At 38.5% G+C, this 20,186-nt stretch overlaps 1 protein-coding gene across 1 annotated transcript in view; it reads left to right on the forward strand.

Moving 5' to 3' along the window:
* The window catches only part of LARGE1 (LARGE xylosyl- and glucuronyltransferase 1), a 289,565-nt gene that overhangs the window by 170,009 nt on the left and 99,370 nt on the right, over positions 1-20,186 (forward strand). Inside the window, 1 exon segment of the mRNA XM_030450535.1 lies at positions 10,162-10,333. Within this exon segment, the coding sequence (XP_030306395.1) occupies positions 10,162-10,333 (172 nt within the window).

Consider the following 20,186-nt stretch of genomic DNA (forward strand, 5'->3'; position numbering starts at 1 on the left):
GAGATGGTGTTGCTTTTTATTCTGGACAATGCATCTTGATAACACCTGCTTTGTATCCTGACACTGTGCAAAATGCAAATGGGATACTTCTGGACCTTGACCTCAAGAGTTCCATGGAACTTTGCCAGAATACACAATGGTTGCAGCTAATGTGCATGTATTTGCATAGTTAATAAAATTAAAAAGCAATTATACTATTTTCATGGATTTATGCCTTCCCTGATGGATTAGTACAAAGAGCTTGTTGATTGAGTTCACTAGCAATCAAAGTATGCAATTGATCTTTCTTATCTTTCCATACAGGTGAAGTGAGAAGGGCAGTCGTGAGTTGCTTTTGACTGCTGGCCAAATTCTAGCTATATCTACCTTCCAGACAGCTTTTAGCAGAGATGTCTGGCTTCCTACCATTTCATCTAGTCCAGCTTGTGTGTCTCTTTTCCCTCATTCACTGACAGGAATAAAAGAAAAAGAAAAAAGAAAAAAAAAAGGCTTTATTTTTTCTTCTAGAGAAGACTTGCACTTATGCCTCTGATGGAGGGGTAGGACTGGGAGGCTGGTGTTCACTTTATTTTCATTGACCTTTCTCTTAGGATGCCCAGACTGCTGTAGATCCTCCACCCTAGAATGCCACGCTGAAAACAGCTGCAGTTGAATCCAAAGGCCCCAAAGGAACAAGGAACAGAATGGACTGAGACTGGCCAGACTTTTCTATTCTGCAGTCTCATCTTGCACAAATAAATGAATAGAGAAAAACAATGAGGGCATTGAGCATTTTGGAGATAGCAAGAAACAGTGGAGAAAATTAAGAATGTCTCAAATAAGAGTAAAGAAAAAGGCTCAGGGTCAGCTGGAAATTGTCTGCTTGAGTTTGGTGGAGAGGGAGAAGGAATGAAAACCTTTTGGAATAATGCCAGGTAAAAACCTAAGAGGAAGAAGATAGCCCTCAAAGATCCAAAGAGTTGAATTACCTTTTGATCATATATTCTCTGATGAAGCATACTGGGGAATGTCTTGTTACCAGAGACAAAAAACCATCCATTTTACTGTGTATAATAGTCTGAAGTTTCATCTTTACGAAGCACATTCGTTCCAAATGTGGAGCATGTCTTAACTCTGTGTGCCCTCTGTTAATTTTGTTATTAACAAAGTTGTTTTGAAGAAGCATTCTTAAATCAGGCTTTTCCCACTTGTCTGCCCTTTCCGTATATGTGTGTATTGGTGAGAGATGTGGAAAGAAAAAAAAGGAAGAAAATAAAAACAGGCATTGGCATCAGTCAGACTGTGTGCTGTGTTACAGGCTGTGCTACAGAGAATTAATTTGCAGCTATTCTCCTTTGCTGTGTGCTGATGCTGATTTAGGATGTTTTATTTGATCTGCCTTTTTAATATCTAATCTTGCTTTCCAGTTGTGGCTTGCTCCACGGTTTCTGCATTTGCTCTACATTATCCAAGACCCAGAGGTTCAGATAATCATCCATTTCTATCTCAGCCTTTTTGCTCACTCCTGTTTATATCCAGACTTGTTGCATGTATGTGTGGAAGATATCATCTTTTCATAAAGCAAGTGATGAGGCAGAATTCTATTAAAGTCACCAGTGCTTCTGTGACAAGCAAGAACAGCAGCAAAGGCCAGCAGAAATAAATAATACTAGAAAAAATGTATAACTTCCCATCTCCTTGCAGTTGTTTCTGAATCTGCGTTTTGGTTTTTTTTTTTTAAATACACAGGAACCAAAAATTCTGAATCTAGAAAAGTTCCTCAGCTTTGCTAGATTCCTTGTTTCCTTGACAACCATTCAAATAAGTGGTAAGAACTTGCTATGGGAGGGGTGTCTGTACAATCAAAATCTGTAAATCACTCAGGAAAAAAAATAAATTCAAGGTTGATGTTACAAGTTATCCAGCAAACAGTAAGGAAGAGTCTGTTTTCATTTAAATAAAGCTCTTCTGTTACTGTTTGCTGGATGTACGACAAGGATGGAGCAAAGGCAGTGATTTTCTAAAGGTGACATGCAAAGAGATTTCTTTTGGCATTTGTCCTGAGGACTTCCCAGGCTCTTTGGTCACTCACAATTTCTCTCTCTCTCTCTCTCTCTCTTTTTTAATACTTTTTTAGTATTATCTGTAAAAAATAAATACACTGCTGAAAACAGCCATGAAAATTACATATGTTTAATTTTAACTTGCTATTACCCTCCTTTCTCAATGATTCAGTAACCCACTCTCAGCAATAGGATGCTGATATTACTCTCCCGGAAGCAAGAGAGTGAGAAAGGGGATCAGTCAGATGTCCCTGCAAAAAGCTTAGACATTGGGACTTAGGGTCAATGTGAAGTGGGAAAGATTATCCTGAAGCTGACCCTGATCTGTGGCAGTGCTGCTGGAATTGTGACTCAGTTTTCGTGAATGTGAGAACAGGTATAGCCAAAAATTCACACCAGGATTAAGTTCTCCCTGGATGGAACTGATAAACAGCAATAAGAAAAACATTTCATCAAGAAAAGTTCCTGTCCTTTTCCAGCAATCCAATATTGTTTGTTTTCTCCCAGTTTTTATGCATTGTTTTGCAAAAAAAGCAATCTTAGTAATATGATCGTACTTAAAATGGTGACAGTATTTTCCTCCAGTTTAGAAGCAACATGACAGCCCCATTTCCATTAGTTTTGTCTTAAGTAAAGGTCACATGATTTAGAAATAAATTATCTTGCTACTTAGAGTGCTCATAGAAGCAGCAAAGTATTAAACAAGTAATGAAAAAGCTGTGAAAACAAGTTATCTATTGTGCTTAGGAAGTTACTTATCCAATCTGAGGAAATATCTATTTTTATTTTTAACTGATTCACACATCAGAATTTCCAGGGCTGTTTCCCATGCCTGAGCTATTTGTAAGGGCTGCCTGAAGCCAGCAGCTGCCAAAGAATTTGGATGGTCTTCCTTCACAGAAATCTTTCCAGATGTAAATTCTTGCACTGTGTAGATCACACTGGTTTTCACATAAGTGTCAGACACAATTCAGATACAGTTTGTGAAAATCTACACCTTTTATTATGTTGCTGTGGCCTGGAGGTTTGGTTTTTTATTGTTTTACTTTGTTTGACTTTTTAAAGATCCTGAGCTTAGTTTATCACCTGACTCATAAGATCTACAGGAAGATGGTGCCTGTGTTGAATTTGGTTAACACGAGTAGATGCTCAATACTTCTGGAAATCTGTGTCTCCATCAAGTCATTCATTACAAAGCCTAATTCAGATTTCTTTTTATTCTAGATGCCAGATATTTTTTAAGGCAAAACCTGAGATGGAAGCTCCAGGAAGGCAGAATTACCTACAGACTGACTGCCTTGTCAGCTTGCCCCAAACCTTTTAGGTTTTCTGATTCTTACTATTTGCTGCTATGTTTTCCTACCATAGGGATACTGAAGCCTTTAAATTTGGGTTTTGGTGGAATTTGGGTCTGTTTGATCCCATTTATTAGCCCAACCCTGAGAGGGACACCTTCTACCTCCAGGCTTGCTGTTTCTCAGCCTGGTACATCAACCCAGCCAGTCTGACCTTCAGGCAAGATACTGACCTTCCTGGTGCTTTTGCGAAGTTAGCTGAGCAGAAAGGGAGGGTGTCCTTTTTTTGGAGTGGGAATGGGGTATTCTGTCATAGCTGAGGATTATTTTGACTGTTTTTTTTTTTTCCAAGCGTACCTAGTAAGATGCCATCAATATAGTGAGAAAATCTATGCAGTATCAAGGCTGCACTTTTCCAATGTAAAGTGTTTAAGAACTTACTATTAGGAGGAACCTTCATCAGCCAAACTCTTCTTATTTTACCACACTGATCCCGAATAATTTTCAAAAATATTTTAAGATCAGGGCAGGCTATGGTGCTATAGTCTCTGGAACAGTGAGGAATTCTGTTAATAAAATGGAAAAAGGTGCTGTTTAGCAGACAAAAGGGTCTGACAACCTCAAGAAGATCCACAAGGAAAAGTGCAAAGTGCGCAGAAGTGCACATGGGAACTAACCCATGCACCAGTACATGCTGGAGGCTGCACAGCTGGAAAGCAGCTTGGTAGAAGAGGAGCTGGGAGTCTTGGTGGACACCAGACTAAACATGAGCTAGTAATGGGTCCTTGCAACAAAGGTAACTTTGGCTCTATTAGACAAAGTATTGGGACTGGAGCATCATTCTCGTGAGGAAGGGCTCAGAATATTGGGACTGTTCAACATGGAGATCAGTGGGGATCACGTCAATATATAAATACCTGCAGGGAGGCAAAGAGGACAGAGCCAGGCCCTTTTCAGAGGTACTCAGTGACAGGAAAAGGGGCAGTGAGCACAAGCACTAAAACACAGGAGTTTCCCTCTGAACGTCAAAAACCACTTTTTATTGTGAAGGTACCTGAGCACGAGCACATGCTGATTGCCCAGGGAGACTGTGGAGCCTCTGTCCTTGGAGATATTCAAAAGTCATCTGACATGGTCCTGGAGAACCTCCACTAGGTGGGCATGTTTAAGCAGAGAGCTTGGACCAGGTGACCTCCAGAGGTCCCTTCCAACCTCAACCATTCTGTGATTCTGTGATGCTGTATGGACTGTGACCTACTTAATCAAGAAAAGTCAGAATAGATTTTCCTCTGGAAAGGAGACATTCCAATCCAGTTAACTGGGAAAGGCTGCATTTGGAAGGGAAATACAGTCTCAGGTTTATGTAGCTGTCTAACTAGTTCTTTGAGTTCTCTGTTTAATGGTACTATTTTATATCCCCTTCCAAATCAAGAAGTACATAGCAAGCAGGTTTGGTAAGTTTTTTGTTGACCTTCAGTACTTAGGGGAAGATGGTAAGTAATGAGAGAAACATGTACAGTCAGAATTCCTCTGCTTCTGTGCTTGCTACTACTTTTATGCTCCAAACTCTGTATGCATAAACCAGTGCTATGGTAAGGCAGCAAATGCATTATATCTTTTCTTGTGCTTCACCATACTTCTCTCTTTGTAACTTAGTAATGTAGCAAAAAGAAGAGTGAGTGCAGCAAAATGATATTTGCAAAAATCTTGCCTTAGCTTGTAAGGCTGATGACCATTAAGAGCATAAGGTTTAAACAAAAGTGTAATAACAATTGAATTTAATTAATAAGACCTTAGAAAAAATGAAACTGCATCTCACCTTGACATGTAACTTCAAAGTGCATTTTTCTCCTTAAGTTCTCTTTCTTTTCCACACTTATGCTCATGAGTGACACCCATCCCTGCACCCTACTTCTCACATTTGTCTTTTTAAGAGCTGTTTTCTTTGTCTTTACCCTGATGAGGATCAGGGGGCAGCTGTTAGTAAATGCAGAATAGGACACCTGGGAAAAAAGGATCCTAACTTTATTTGTATAGTGAAGGGTTCTGTATTAGCCAAGACTGCTCAGTGAAATGGGTTTGCTGTTCTGGTAGTTGTGTCACAGAAAATGTGAAATTGGTAGATAGGCAGATCCAAAGGAACAGGAGTTGTAGATCAGCTCTAGCACTCTTTGCTGCAGGATGCCGTGGTTGCCGGAAACTTACAGGAGTTAAAAAATCCATTCACAGATGAAAAATGTATCAAAAGCTGTTAATATAAAAATACCACCTCTGTCTACAAAATTTGGCACAAAGTACCAGAGAAGGGTGTATAAGGGTGTTACCACTGTAGAATTTCCCTGTTTTTTTTTTTTATGTTTCAGTAGGCACTTGCAACAATCCACTATCAGAGGTCAGCCACTGAGCAAAATGGACTTTAGATCTGACTCGATGGAGACACCCATAAGTTGTTTGTCCTTTCTTGTTTATCACTGTTCCTGCTGTCATTATGTTTATGTTAGCAGTATTTTCCAAATTTGCTATCAGCTAGGTCCGCAAGACTTCATCCCCCTCAATGAGGCTCAAGACACCTGCCCTTGTACATATTTCCCTTACATCCTAAGAGCAATCAGTGTTCACGTGGGAAGCCTGGGCAAATTTCCCCATCTCCTGTTTGTGGGGGAAAAAATAACATGCTTAAGGAAAAAAAAAAAATCAATACAATTCCCTAAAGAAGTGTAGTAAAGGAGTCAAAGTCTGGCTGAGTATATTTGTGATGACTTGGTAGAAGAGTTGCACATTTTCATCTCAATCTGTGGGCAGCCAGACTCAAGTATTTTTAAGAATAAAAATATCTAAATATTTGGCAATGTAGTCACTATACTATTCATTCACAACTAAAGAAGGAACCAATGTTTCCCCTCCCTCTGTCATAGAAACTGGGAGGCTTGATTTTAAGCTGTATGTCTGCTAGACTAATTCTCTCTTGTCCCTGCCCATGCAGGGGCATCAGAAGTAGATGATTTTTAAGGTCCATTCCAACCCAAACCATTCTGTGATCTTCTATGAAAAGAGTACTTCTGCTGGCGCTAATGAGCGTTTATATGATTGAACATTTAATGAACATTTATATACTGGTAGCAATTGTGAGAAAGCTAAATTAGGCTGTACACAGCTACTGTGTTTTAGCCAGCTTTTCCCATAGGGAAAACATAGGGAATACAACTTGCTGGTAAAGCATCACTGGACATGCAGGTTGTTGCTCCTGCTTCTCTGGCATTAACCAGAGTGATCATCTGTGTACAGCACACAGACTCATGGCCATGTAATTTCTATATTAATAGTCAGAAGCACCAGATAATTTAGATAATGTATTCTCAGTGTTCAATTATGGAAAGAATAGAGATGCTTCTGGTGGAAGATCTTCAGTGAGAAGATATTATTGCACTCAGCTTACTTAAAAGAATCACTGTCAGCACCAGCTGAATGCCATTCTTTACTTTCCACTCATGAACAAAAATCCAGATCTTGAGAGCTAGAGATCCAATGTGTGCTATTTCTGCAGAACAGAGAGTTATACAAATGGCAAAGTATGTCACAGTATTTTTTTTTACTTTCCTCTTTTACTAACTCTGCTTTTTTATATTCCTGCCATATCTTCTAGGAATATTTGTTCTCTTAAGACAACTCTGATCTAGCTTGTAAAGCAAATGAGCAAATGATTCACAGACATTTCATTTTATGGGCCACTTTAACTACGCTAGAGGAAAAAAAATGTATTAAGCCTTACAGAAAATATTTAGACAATATTTAGGTGAATGAAATGGCTAAATACTACCAGTTATATCAAAGTGGACAGCTTGGAGATTGCAAAATTTTGGAAGAGTTTGTGCTTAAGCTGCCTTAATTATCTCAAACTGGTGCTTCTTAACTACTGAGAACCTATTCAACCACAGTATTCTTGTATATACTACCCAGAGATAGGAAGCCTTCACAGTGCTGTTGTGTAGCACAAAGAGTTTTTTTCCTTGGTATGAATTTGGAATGGTTACATTATTCATGAACAGCAAAGCCATGAAGAAAATGTGCTGGGGACTAATTAAGACCCATGTTTAGTCAGCTCTGTATTAAAGGGGAGAAAACTTCAGATTTATTGAACTGATTGACAGGAGAAGCTTCAACTTACACTCAGATCAAACACATGCTAGCCAGCTGTGATGGACCATTTGGAACAGGGGCTTCTTTAATTTTCAGTTGCAGTCCTTCCAGACATGAAATGTCAGGATGGGAGGATTTTGCCTTCTGTGTGCCAGATCAGAAGGAACAGCCAGGCAAGGATTTCCTCCCTGCAGTAACATGGCAGGGGCATTAGAAATTGAGAATCTTGGGAGCAAAGAAGGCAATGGCTCATTGATGCTAACTTAATTTTCTAGCCACCTTTTACCCTCCCTGACTGTCTTAGGCTATTCCTCCGACACCTGAACCCCTGTCATATTAGGCTTATTTGTATAAACTTATTAGGAGCTATTCTGGAGAAACACTGACTTGCAACTAATTAAATGAATGACATGCCATCCAAAATGTAGGGATGGGTAATAATAAAAGCAATATCAAGACTGTAAGATTACTTTTAACTTTTTTACCATGTCAGTATGACTCTAGATCTGATCTCTCAGGCTGGTCTAGCACAAGGACATGAAGTGACAGGTTCAGAATGATATGCAGGGTTTGGGGAAACAGGGTAAATACTGCTCTGCTGACACCTCAGTGTGATAGTCCCTTGCTAGGGCCACCATGTGAGAAAGCTAGGACCACAAATAACAGGAGCTTTGAGACTTTGGATTGAAACTGTCACACTGAGGTTCATTTTTTATATAATTAGAGACTTAATATTGGCATGTAACTGGGAGACAGAACCTAGATTTCTCTTCTAAGCACCATACAAATTATAGAGAGGAAGCAAGAAAGACTGAATAAGAATGATGGCTCTTAAAACTTGTAAATTAAACCATGCTGTGTGTTACTTCCCTCTAATTTCTTTCACAGTTGTTTATAGCAGAGTGCTAGTAATCCTTGCTTTTGTTATTTCTGGCATTCTATAGTGCAACTTCTGTGGACAACACATGTAAAAAATGCATAGATGTGCATAGGTGACAACGACAGTCTGATTGTATATGCAAGTGATTACATATGAATTATAGGCACAAACCAGGGAACACACAAAGGGGTTGCAAGAGGAGGTGACTTTAAAAACAAACAAACAAAAAAATGCCCCAAAATCAAACACAACAAAATCAACCCTAAAACAACTTGACATTTAAATTTGCACTGTCTTTTTGGGTTTATATTAAAATAACCTGGTTTTCCTGCCTTTCCCCTAAAGTTTTGCCTTTCTCTGCAAAGCTTTGCTCTGGTACCCTTAGTCTTTTAAATTAACTTAGCAGTGGGTGAAAGCTCTGCCCTGATACAGGAACCCTGAGACTACAGAAGCTGTGAACCATTTTAAAGGGAAAATAGCAGGTCAGTTTACATTAGCAGAGGCCTTATTACTTTATATTCAAAGAGAAATAGCTTGTATTAACATTCCTTCAACCATTCTTCCAACTTCCAAATAAAAAGTTTAGGAACCCATTCTGATACAGGTAGGTTTTCTTCAAGGTTTTTGGGGGAAATGAGCTCTCTGTGCCGAAGTTATTTCACATAATGAACTTTACAATACCAGTGAATAGATATGGGACCATTAAAAAGCAGAATAGATCTTCTCAGTTTTATGAATGCACATAGTTTCTGCCTACTGTTTCTGAAGTTTAACATGCCAGCAGAAATCCTTAAATCTGCCTCACTCGGATCCCCTATAGAGAAAATACTAATTGGAGTTAATGGGAGCATGACTTATGAGGAAACTTAAAATCTGGGAATTGTAGTGCATGCCCTTTAAAACACTGAACAAGAAGAGTTTCAGAGAGGGCAATAGAGACATTTCAGAAACTTCTTTATCTCACTTCCAGCAGTCACTTTGGATATTTGAAAATCTGAGTGTCACAGAAAGAAAAGTCATGTAGATCATGGAATGTCCTAGGGCCAGTAGCGCAATGAAATATTGAGTTTAGTCACCCAGCTTATTTTAGAAGCTGTAGAAAAGTTTTGTTTAGCAATTACTGAAGAAATGTAAATGCTTGGGTTTGCCTCTTCAAAATACAACAAACAAAATATGTGACCACAAGTGTTCTTTCACTTCTGCTACTTTAGAACACATCTGTGTGATTTCAGTAGTTATAAATTACAGGTATAAGTTTTAAGGAAAAGTTAAGTTTGTAAGAAACAAATTTTTTGGAGTGCTCTGTCCTATTTTCCCAAATGACTTGCATTTTGAAATTCTGACCTCCAAATCTCTAAGAAATGAAAGGATAAAATTATGTCTGTTACTTCTTCTTCAAAGTCAGAAGATTCAGGGAATGGGAAACACAGAAGTTTCGGTTTTGTTTGAAAATGGAAACAGTGTACAATACATCTGAATTTTTTGATTAAAAATAGATTTCTACTTTATCAGGATACATGGACATCTCAGAAGGGATTGTAAAAGGTTGGAAGGGCTCAACTAACTTCAACTATATTGTGTAAAGCTGTTGCCTCAAAGAACTTTTGAGGTTTTTTTAAGCTTTCAGAAACTCTATTGCATTAATTTCCAACCAGGACTTTAGATGACTGTTTCCACCTGGCATTTTATGATGTATCACTCTTACTCATAGATCCTCTACTATTAATAGAAACTAATGTCAGGAGGAGTTTCTCTCTCTAATGAAGATTATTTTTCTTCCTCTTTCCCACTTCCCATTTCCTGACAGTCGGAAGTGTCTTGGATCCCCAACAAACACTACTCTGGGATTTACGGGCTGATGAAGTTGGTCCTGACTAAGACTCTGCCTTCCAATCTTGAGCGGGTCATTGTCCTCGACACGGATATAACATTTGCCACGGACATTGCTGAGCTATGGGCTGTCTTTCACAAGTTCAAAGGTATTCTAATGATTTTTATCGTCGTTTTGTGGGGAAGGGAGAATGGTAAAGGAAACAGCACAACCGGGCTAAAAGAGCTATCTGTGATACTGTTAAATGTTTTCACTCTTTTCAGTCTTTGGTGTTTGAATAGAAATGTTCTATTTGTGAGGTCTGTCCTCAACAATGTTCCACATAGAATGATTGAGAACACTGATTTTATATGGGTCTATGTATTTGATTGGTCGAAGTATTTGGGACAGGTGAGAGCTTTACAATGCAATAGACTATAAAGAATTATGAGGATGCTATAGTGGCATACTGTTCAAACTCTTGTTGGTATTCAACACTTAGAAAAACTTGGTTTATTTTACTTCTATTAATAAATCCGGATTATTACATTCAGTATAACTTTTCCAGGTTGCCACTGAAAATTAATGAAGTTAGGATCATGCTTGGACCAGAGAGGAGGGTGAAGGGGGCAGATTTATACACGTGAATAGAAATGAGTTACTGCTTGCTCCTCTTAATGAGTTGGTTAAGGGCTCTGAATTTGAAACATCCACCTAAAATAGTTTTATCTACCTATCTCCTTTTAAAAACTCCTTGATAGTTTGACCAAGAAAAGACACTTACAGAGTAGCCGTGTAAAGCAAGGATCACAAAAGATGTCCCCACTACATTTTCACAAGCCAGAACACTTTCCTGGTGAGCACAATGCTAAAACCTTTTAATTCTCTGAGTCGCCAGTGTTGCCAACTTTTCTGAGTCAGAGCCAGGCCCTATTGTTCTCCTCTTTCCCTCAGAACATATATATTGGAATGCTGGTAAGGACAGAGGCATTCCAGTGTCCTGGATACTTTACAACCCTATAAAAGTATAGCCTTGATTCATATCATCAGCTCTCTTAATCTCAAGCAAAATCAGCCTAAAGAAATTGGACTATTTATTTACAGCAGGCAAAATAAACAACCCTCTTAAAAAGAAGAAAGGAAAAAAGAGCACATTGACTGTACTTACCCCATGCTGAAATCCACAAGGCCTTTTTGCCTTTCTCAGTACCCAGTGAATGGGCAGGAGATCTTATCTTCAGCTCTATGGTGAAGAACTGGGTTCTAGTACTTAGTTCTTGGTGCATTTTATTTCTCCCTTTAGCAGGCTAGAAGTAATCATCTTCTTACTTAACTATTCACACACTTGGTTCACTACAGAATATAAAGTTTTTCTTCTTCTCCAGGTATTGTTTGTACCTCCTCACCAAATCCTGAGTTGCATATAAACATATACCTTGACAAACATGAATGTATGCATAGGGAATAATGCTGTTCTATTCTACTGTCTCATTGTGTGCTGCTGTCCCATTAATAGTAATATTTTACTGAATGTGGTGTATTAGCATGATGTAGCAGGCAAAGAAATGCATAGAAATCAAATTTTGGCATAGAGTGCAAAACAGAGAGCAAAATCTGAGTCGAGACAATGAGGGGAATATTCTCCTTGCTTACATTTTCTGCCACAGGTTCAATGGAGGTCCCTTGCTTTTTACCAAGGAAAGAAACGAAGCGGGAAGACTTCTTGTAAAGAAAGAAACATGTAACAGAGGCAGGCCTAGGACCAAAAAAAAAATAGAGAAAATATGGAAACATGGAGAAGGATAATAATTGATAGTAAAAAAGTGGATGCAAGTCAGTCTCCAGACAGCTAGGCAAGGTTGTTTAGCTGATTAAAGCTGTGAAAAGCTCTAACTTACACATAGACACAGAATTCCTATGCTACTGCCAGTCCTCACACTTATCACAACTCCCAAATGTATGATTTTGTAAGTTATCTGGTCTGTCTTTTTAATCCCAGCTGATCACCTACTTCCCCACTTTTTTTTTTTAATTTTATTTAATTTTTTTTTTGTTTTGTTTTATTTTATTTTTCATAATCAATTGGTCAGTGTACGTCTGCTCATCTTCCAGATGGTCATGCACAAAGAAAGAACCAATGGGACAGTCCCATAGACCATTGCTCAAAATAGTGATCATGAAGGGTGGGGAGCAGAGGGAAATTAAAGTTCCTGTGTGCAAGCTTGTTCTTCAGCCTGTATCAGAGAGTACTGTCCCATTAGGCAAAGACTCAGTGGAACTGGGAGCCTGGAAAGCAAGTTTAAGTTGAAAGATACTCTTGCTCTTTTACTGCTTTGTAAAAATTGGTTTAAATAATACGATAATTCTCAGTTGGTCCTCAGTGTCTTATTATTTGGTGAAATGCCAGCATTACAAAAGGTTCAAAGGATGTCTCATGTCCTTAGCCCAAATATTCCTCTAAAAGATCTATTTAAAAACTGTTTTAAGCCCCTTTCTGTTTCTCAGTTTAAGGTTTATGAAGTTTTTTGAGGGACAATCTAGTGTGTTTGTTGAAGTATTACTTCAAACAGAAGAGAAATAAAATTCCTATGAAGGGAAGTTCTGGTCTCTGAAGGAACCTGACACTATACTCCACCTCAGCTTAAAAGAGCAGTTTTAGAACCACAGACTTTCCTTCTAGCAATGTTCAAACACCCAGTTGTTGGCTAGATGTAGTCATTACAAACCTGCTTGAACCAGAATATTGTTTCAGCAAATAGAAGAATTTTTCACATCAGTGCAGGAAAGGCAACAGCCGCCTTCTGCTGATTGCTGGAGGATAACTGATAAGTTAGTCCAACACAGCCACACAGACAGAGAAGGTCCTACAGTCTGTGATTCTTTCTGTTCCCAGAAAGACTTGTATTGCCAATAAAAATAGTGACAAAGGGAGACTAGTATCTCAGATTCCCTTTTTTTTTTTTTTTTTTTGTAGAACACCACACCTGGAAGAAACTCAGATTCAAGATTGTCTTGTAATTTAACCAGGTCCAATTTGTTGTGTAGGAAGCCCCACAATATGGTTGAAATTGCACCTGCAATACCCAGTATCCTTGTTCTGCAAAGGTTCTTCTCCCTGTCATCTAAAGAGTTGCTGAAAAGATCAGACTCTTACATGGAAGTTTAATATTTTACATGGTAAAGCTATTATTACATTCACTCTGTAGGTAGAAAAAAGGGAATAGGATTCCTTTGTAAATTATTGCTCTTCTGGCCTTTTCTGATAAGCTCTTTGCATACGCCCTTACAATAAATGATCCAACTATTCTGTAACTGAGTGCACAAATGAAGGCCGTACATACATGATTTTATTTGAAAATCTCTTCTTTGAAGTGGCAACCTTAGGCTTTGCTAGAAATTCACACCTCTCTTTGGTACCCTGAAACAGTGTCTCTCAAGCAATGCAACATTTAAACATCACTCTTAACAGTTACTGTAGATTGTATATTTATTATTCCTTTTATATGCAAGCTTCAGCCTCTATGCATAAATATGTCTTTGGGAGCCAGTAACTTAAATTCCAAGAGTTAGATCCATCTTTTCTACTGGGATTTGAGCATTCCTACTTTAGTCTTATTCTCTCTTGCTCTCCCAAAGGTAAGCAGTCTCTTTTTCTAGGACAGATATATATATACCTCCAAAATATTGACTTCAAAGGTGTGAGTCCAGAGCCAATCTGGTGAAGATAACCTGTCATGCGTGTTTTCTCTGACTTAGTTGACACGTATTATGTTTTCTATTCATCTTTCAATGGATTTTGACAGTTCTAAACTTGAGCAAGCATCTTGCCTCAGGGCAGAAGAGTGGGACTGTAAATCATATGCGTTCTTGGCTGAAGTGCAGCAAACTGTTTCAGACAGCAAGGATTAGTGTAACCAATATACTTTTATCATAGCAATTGTGTGAATTCTTCTGAGAAAAGAACCAGTCCAAAGCTATTCTCTCTGCCATCAGACTTAAAGGTCTTTTTAAAAGCCACATCAGCTAATTGTTCTTAGTCTTGCACACCCAAACACTTAGGATTGAAATGTGGATTCTTTTTTCAAACTTTTTTTACTTTAACTGCTTGTTAAATGTGGATTCTTGAGAGCATTCATTGTAACTGGTACTTGGGACCTGACTGTAACAGTCATCATAATTATTTGTGTTCCAGGTTACAGTTCCAGTCAGGATCACAGCCTCTTTGTGCTGGGTGCTCTACAAATACACAGAAAGAGTTGGGTACTTTGTTCTTTACCTGGTGCCAAGTGACAATTCTGGTGCCCTCCTGGTTCCTTTAGCCTATTGCTATGTGGGAGTCAGAGCTGAGACCCACAAATTAGACCTGAATAATACCTGTAGAGATCAGTGCTAAGGGAATCTGTGTCAAGTTGAATGCCACCTGTAAAGGCATTATGTTATTTGTAAATACATGTTGTAACACTGAGGCTATATTGAACAGTGATGTCGCACTACATGTTAGTGTCACCAACCAGCTAGCTGATAATGGTGAATTTCACAGAATTACAGAATAACAGAACTATCACAGTTGGAAAAGACTTCTAAGATCACAGTGTCCAGCCATCAACTCAGAAAAAAAAAAGAAAAAGAAATCACCATCCCACTATAGCATGTCCTGACGTGCCTCATCTACAAAGTTTTTGAATACCTCCAGGCATGGTGATTCCAACACCTCCCTGAACAGATGATTCCAGTGCCTGACTATTCTTTCAGTAAAGAAATTCTTCATAATATCTATCAGGCTCCTCCCCCTGTATAATTTGAGGCCATTTCCTCTTGTTCTGTCATTATTTACTTGAGAAAAGAGTCCAACACTCACCTCACTACAACCTCCTTTCAAGTAGTTGTGGAGCTTCAGCCTCCTCTTCTCTAAATCAATCAATCCCAATTCTCTCAGACCCTCCTGTATTTTTCAGTATTTTAAAGCCATAGAGACTGGGTAGTACATAGATAGTATATTTCAAATAACTGTACTTGAAGATTAATCCATCCAGAGAATATAAGCTACAATTAGCGTTCATCTGTGTAAGTCTTCCCTGGAAAGCTGATGAAGGCAATAAAGGCAGAATCACCTACCTCCATTAACCAAGCATCAAAGAAGGAGAAATGACAAGCTTACCAGGAAGACTGAGATTACCATATTATTCATACTTTGCATGAATAAAAACATGCTATAGAAGCTGTTTGCTTTGTATCAGGAGATCAAACAATGATAAAAATCCATACCGACATCATAAATATCAGAAAAGGTCAACGGTGATTTTGGTGCAGGATCAAGTGCCCACAGCTGAAGAGAGATTGGCACATAGTCAATCCCAAACTTAAAATTTGCAAACACTCTATATGTGGGTGCTTTGGCATATTGCTCTGCAGGACTCCTGAGGTAACAAGCTAGGTTCATGCTATTTTGCAGCTTCTTCTTTGCAGCAAGCAAACAAAGAAAAAATCACAACTGTCACAAAATTCAGCATCTTATGTAGGTGGTTTAGTAATTATATTCTTACAAGAACCATTATGCATAAGGTTGTATTATCAAATGCACACATAACTTTTCAGTTGTGTGTATATTTAGTGTGCCAGAAAGTGAGACACTGATGGCATCAGTGAGAGTTAGGCAGAGTCGGCAGGTGCTGTATAAATTTCTCTGAATTTGGCTCTATCAGTGAAACCTCGTTTTAATAAACTACACCTGTCATAGACCTAGGCTCTTCTTCTATAAAGATTGTATTTTTTATAGGTATGCTCTTTTGATGATGATGTAAAATACTCTCTTGTTGCCAAGATTAAAATTTAAAATTTACTGTCACCTATGGCTGGAGCCAGGATTTCAGCCACAGAATTGATTCTGGGCAGGTTCTGTAGTTCAGTCTGTCAGTTTACACTGAGTAAATCATTAAAGCTTCTACAGGTAATCTTGAGTCAGGATCTCTGCAGGCTGACACACTGTTTGTGTTAAATCCCACAGAGATCTTTCTGTTCCTTCTGGTCAGTACAATAGGTTTTCTTTTCTTACTAATCAAGAGGAAGGCATTAGCAACATGCACCTTAGTTACTGTGTGTAAAAATCCATGATATGAGTCAGTCTTTTTGTGAAAAAAAACCAGGATCCCATTGTAGCAGAGTGCATTAATAAAATTGTCAGGCAGCTATTAAAATAGCTTGAGATTATCTGAATTTTTATGGGTGTCTAAAAAGGCCGAATGATACTTGTCTTTGATCATAAAAGGAACATCTGTTAGTTTGTGAAAGACTTCTATAAAAGTGTTTAATGGTTAGACTACAGTACATAGCTCATCATAGGGTTATTTCACAAATTAAATAAATTTTCTGCTTGAATAGGTCCCTGTGGAGACTCCTATCTGCTTAAGATTTTCTATTCCTGATTGTATATCATGGTGTTTTCTTCTTTTCTGCTGCAGAAGCTTTGAAGCTTCCTTAATTAAGAATCCTATTTGTTAGCTATAGCTGAGAGAAATGTTGGGGTGTGTCTTGTTCTTCTGCCTCACAATGCTGCTGTTATCACCTGTATGTGAAACTGCAGGAGTGAACAGTGAATTACAGTTTATCTTGGGAAAGAGCCAAAGAAAATAAAGATGTAGGATGTTCAAAAAATAGCCAAGTTTTTAACTGTGATTGGAGGTTAATGTTGTTGATTTTAATTAGGAGATCAAGCAAAGAGATGGGACTTACTGATGAGTCTAAGGGAAACCACTTCTGCCTCTGCACAGCCTCTTCTGGATAAGCTGGCTGGCTGGAAGTTCTTTTTTCCCATATATTTTTTCCCCCCTTAATTGCAGTTTGCTTTGCCATGGTATTCCTTTATTGAGGAGGCAGTAGGTAAGAAAGTTGATCTCAGTAAATGAGCTCCAGAGGAGGGAGTTTATTATACGGATCAGCATGTGCGCATTCTAGTTTATGGGTTTTAATGTGACAAGGGACATAATCAGAAAATTCTGGTTATGAATTGCTGCCAAAATAGAATGGCTGCAGTTTCTGAAACATCTGTAGTTCCTTTTTAGCTGAATGGCTCTTTATCTGTTTCTGTCACTAGGTATAAATTTTTAGAGGTGAAAGGCCAACAGTACATAGAAACTGGGTGTGACTCATAGAGGGGGAAATTCTAAAACAAGTTGAAAGCAAATAAAAGATTTAGGTTCTTTACTTTTCTATTTTGATTTCTATAGGATACCCATTGGTCATGTTCTCAAGCTTATTTCCATGGGGCCAAGGAATGTTTGTTTTAATTACAACTGGAAGCTGATATTCTTTTGTCATCTTTTGTTTCCACAACTGGACATTTCATAAAAAAAGCCCATCAAATACTAGGAGTAATAAAATGTTGTCAGCAGAAATGAAATTTTGAGGACATTTTTCTACCTTCTCAATGTGAAATTAGTGCTTTCCCTGTGTTATTTTTCTCCAGTCTTTGTTACTCTGCCACTCTATTCTACATCTGTCTCTCTGGCTTAGATGCCATGATGTATCAAAAGTCCAAACTAAACATTGTATGACTCACACAGCGTTAAAGTGGAAAACCAGTTTCTTTCCTCTGAGCTCTTTCTCAAAGGTTTAAAGAGATTTTAATTCTATTAATCTCAAATACTCCATCTGAGGAGAATAGACCTTTTTGAATTGCCTCGCAAATATTTATTGAGAGAAATCTGAGCAGAATACACCATCAGAAGGGCAAAGTGCATATCCCCACCTCCCTTAACTAGCAGAAGCTGTGACTTTCCAAAAGCTCGAAAATCCATCTCCCAGAGGGTAGCCATGGGGAGAAAGAACATTTTTGCTTTGTGTTGTTTTTTTTTTTTTCTTGGCAGTGGAAGAGTGCATTTCTGGGAACAGGGTGCTAGTAGTCTGCACTGCAGTGAAAACCTATGAGAACAGTGAGTGGGAACAAACTCAGGAGGAAAATGACAATAACCTCGCCATCCCAACTAAAAAGAGGAAGTCAGTCAGTATCTGCTGTCCACTGATTAAATGTTCTAAATTTTCTCCTGCAATCTGTTTACCTTCTCATGCAACTAGAGACATGCCCTCTCTCTTATACATTTAGTACCACTGCCTCAGCAACTTGTTTATTATATGTTTTTTTAGAGGGCTATTAAAAAAAAAACAACACAACCCAGACTGTAATATCAGCCAGTCTTATTGGGTGGTGCACACAAACTAAGTCCATGTATTCATCCCTCTGGTCACTTACTCTGTGTTCCCTAGGTGATAGTAGAGCAGAGCAACTGCATGAGCAGGCAGTGAATTTGGAGGGAGTGGCACACTGTCCATCATTCCAATAATGTATAATGATGATTCACCTCTGCATATGTGAAAAAGCCAAGCAGATGAGATACATGGGTCATTCACCTAACAAATGGAGTCCACTGTAAGGTTTGATAGTTATATAACTAGGACTAAAGAAAGAATTATATTTAATAGACAGGTTTCCATGCCTAGGGCCCTCATTCTAATCACATGCAATCTATCAAGCACATATGCTTCTCACAGTTCTCTGTGACATGCATTGAAATAACTTGATATTCTGTTTTCTCCCTTTCTGAACCAGGCGTTTTCCCTGAGCCTACCTCTTGCTGCATTAGTAATCTGTATTTTTAAGGACCTGAGGCCTCATTTCCAATTACAAAGCTCTCATCTGAGGTTCCACCTTTTTGTTTTCATATTGCAAATCATGTCTGTAATACTGTCCTTGGCAGCTCATGGGTTTGCATAGGGTAAAGTGGCATGGGGAATATGTGACTCACATGCTCAAGATGGAAGGTAGAATGTATTGCCAAGAGGTCAACAGCATCAGAATGATGAGGTCCCATCATCAGAATGAGTGCATGGTACTGCTCTCTGCACAACCAGGGAAAAGGGAACAGAGTGTACAAAATTAAACCAATTTATTAAATAAGTGTACTAGCTGTGTACTATGGGCGAGAACTGTGGACAGCTACATGAACTAAAAGTCAGGCATGTAAATGAAGTCAATAGTTCGATTTTGTGGAAATAGTAGAAAATTCACAGGTTTTCTTTTCTTCAAGCAATCTAGAGAATGAAGGGTGTTTGAATTTATTACTTTAACCCCCAAGCTAAAAGAAAGGAGTAAGTATGTCTGTAATGGTCTGCCTCACTCTGCACCTCCCAGGTGTCTTTATTTTGCTTAAATCTGAAGCTTGCTCTACTCCATGGTCTTTACAGTGATTTCTAGCTTACATGCATCATAGGCCAAGTAGTTAAATTAAGTGAAGGATCTTTTCTCCTACTGGCCTTTTCTTTACAGTGTCATTTCTGTGCTTTGAAATGCTGCTAAAATTAATATATTTGTCCTAGCCCTTCCACACACATACCAAGAGACGATTGATAAACTTACAGTAAAATTCAGGAACAAGAGTTTCCATATCTTTTCTGTGTTTTTATTTTATTTCTTGCATTTAGTCGCAGTGGGATTCATAGTTTGGGCTAAAGTGTAAAGTATGGTGGTCTGTAACACCCTCCATTGCACAAGGGCTGGTCCTGAAGGGAATTTGTACCTGAAGTGCAAAATTCATAGCTGCAGCAAATGGTGAGCAAGTTCATGTCAGTAATAGAGATGGACAACTGACATTTTCTGTTGAAGATATATGGCAATGTAGGTTTCCTTTGCACTGCCTGAATGCTTAAAAATATCTTAAGATCTAAGCTGATGTTGTTCTTGTTTGGGTGCAAGATGAGCCCTGAGTCAACTGCTGCTGGTCCTTGTGGTTCTGGGATTCATTCTGGAGCTGGCACTGAACATTAAAGCAGAAGAGCTTCTTGAGAGCCATTAAATACTGGCACAACTAAGTGAAACCCTGAAGCTACTTAAGACTGTGTTTGGGGATGTGGGGTTTTTTTCTGTCTGCTTAGGGACAGGAGCAGCTGTCAAATATGTCCTATTCTAACACACCAGGACAATTTGTCTGATCAGAACAGAGGTGGAAGTATATGGAAAATAAGGTGTTAAA

The sequence above is a fragment of the Calypte anna genome, chromosome 1, assembly GCF_003957555.1.
Source record: "Calypte anna isolate BGI_N300 chromosome 1, bCalAnn1_v1.p, whole genome shotgun sequence".
Taxonomy (NCBI): Eukaryota; Metazoa; Chordata; class Aves; order Apodiformes; family Trochilidae; genus Calypte; species Calypte anna.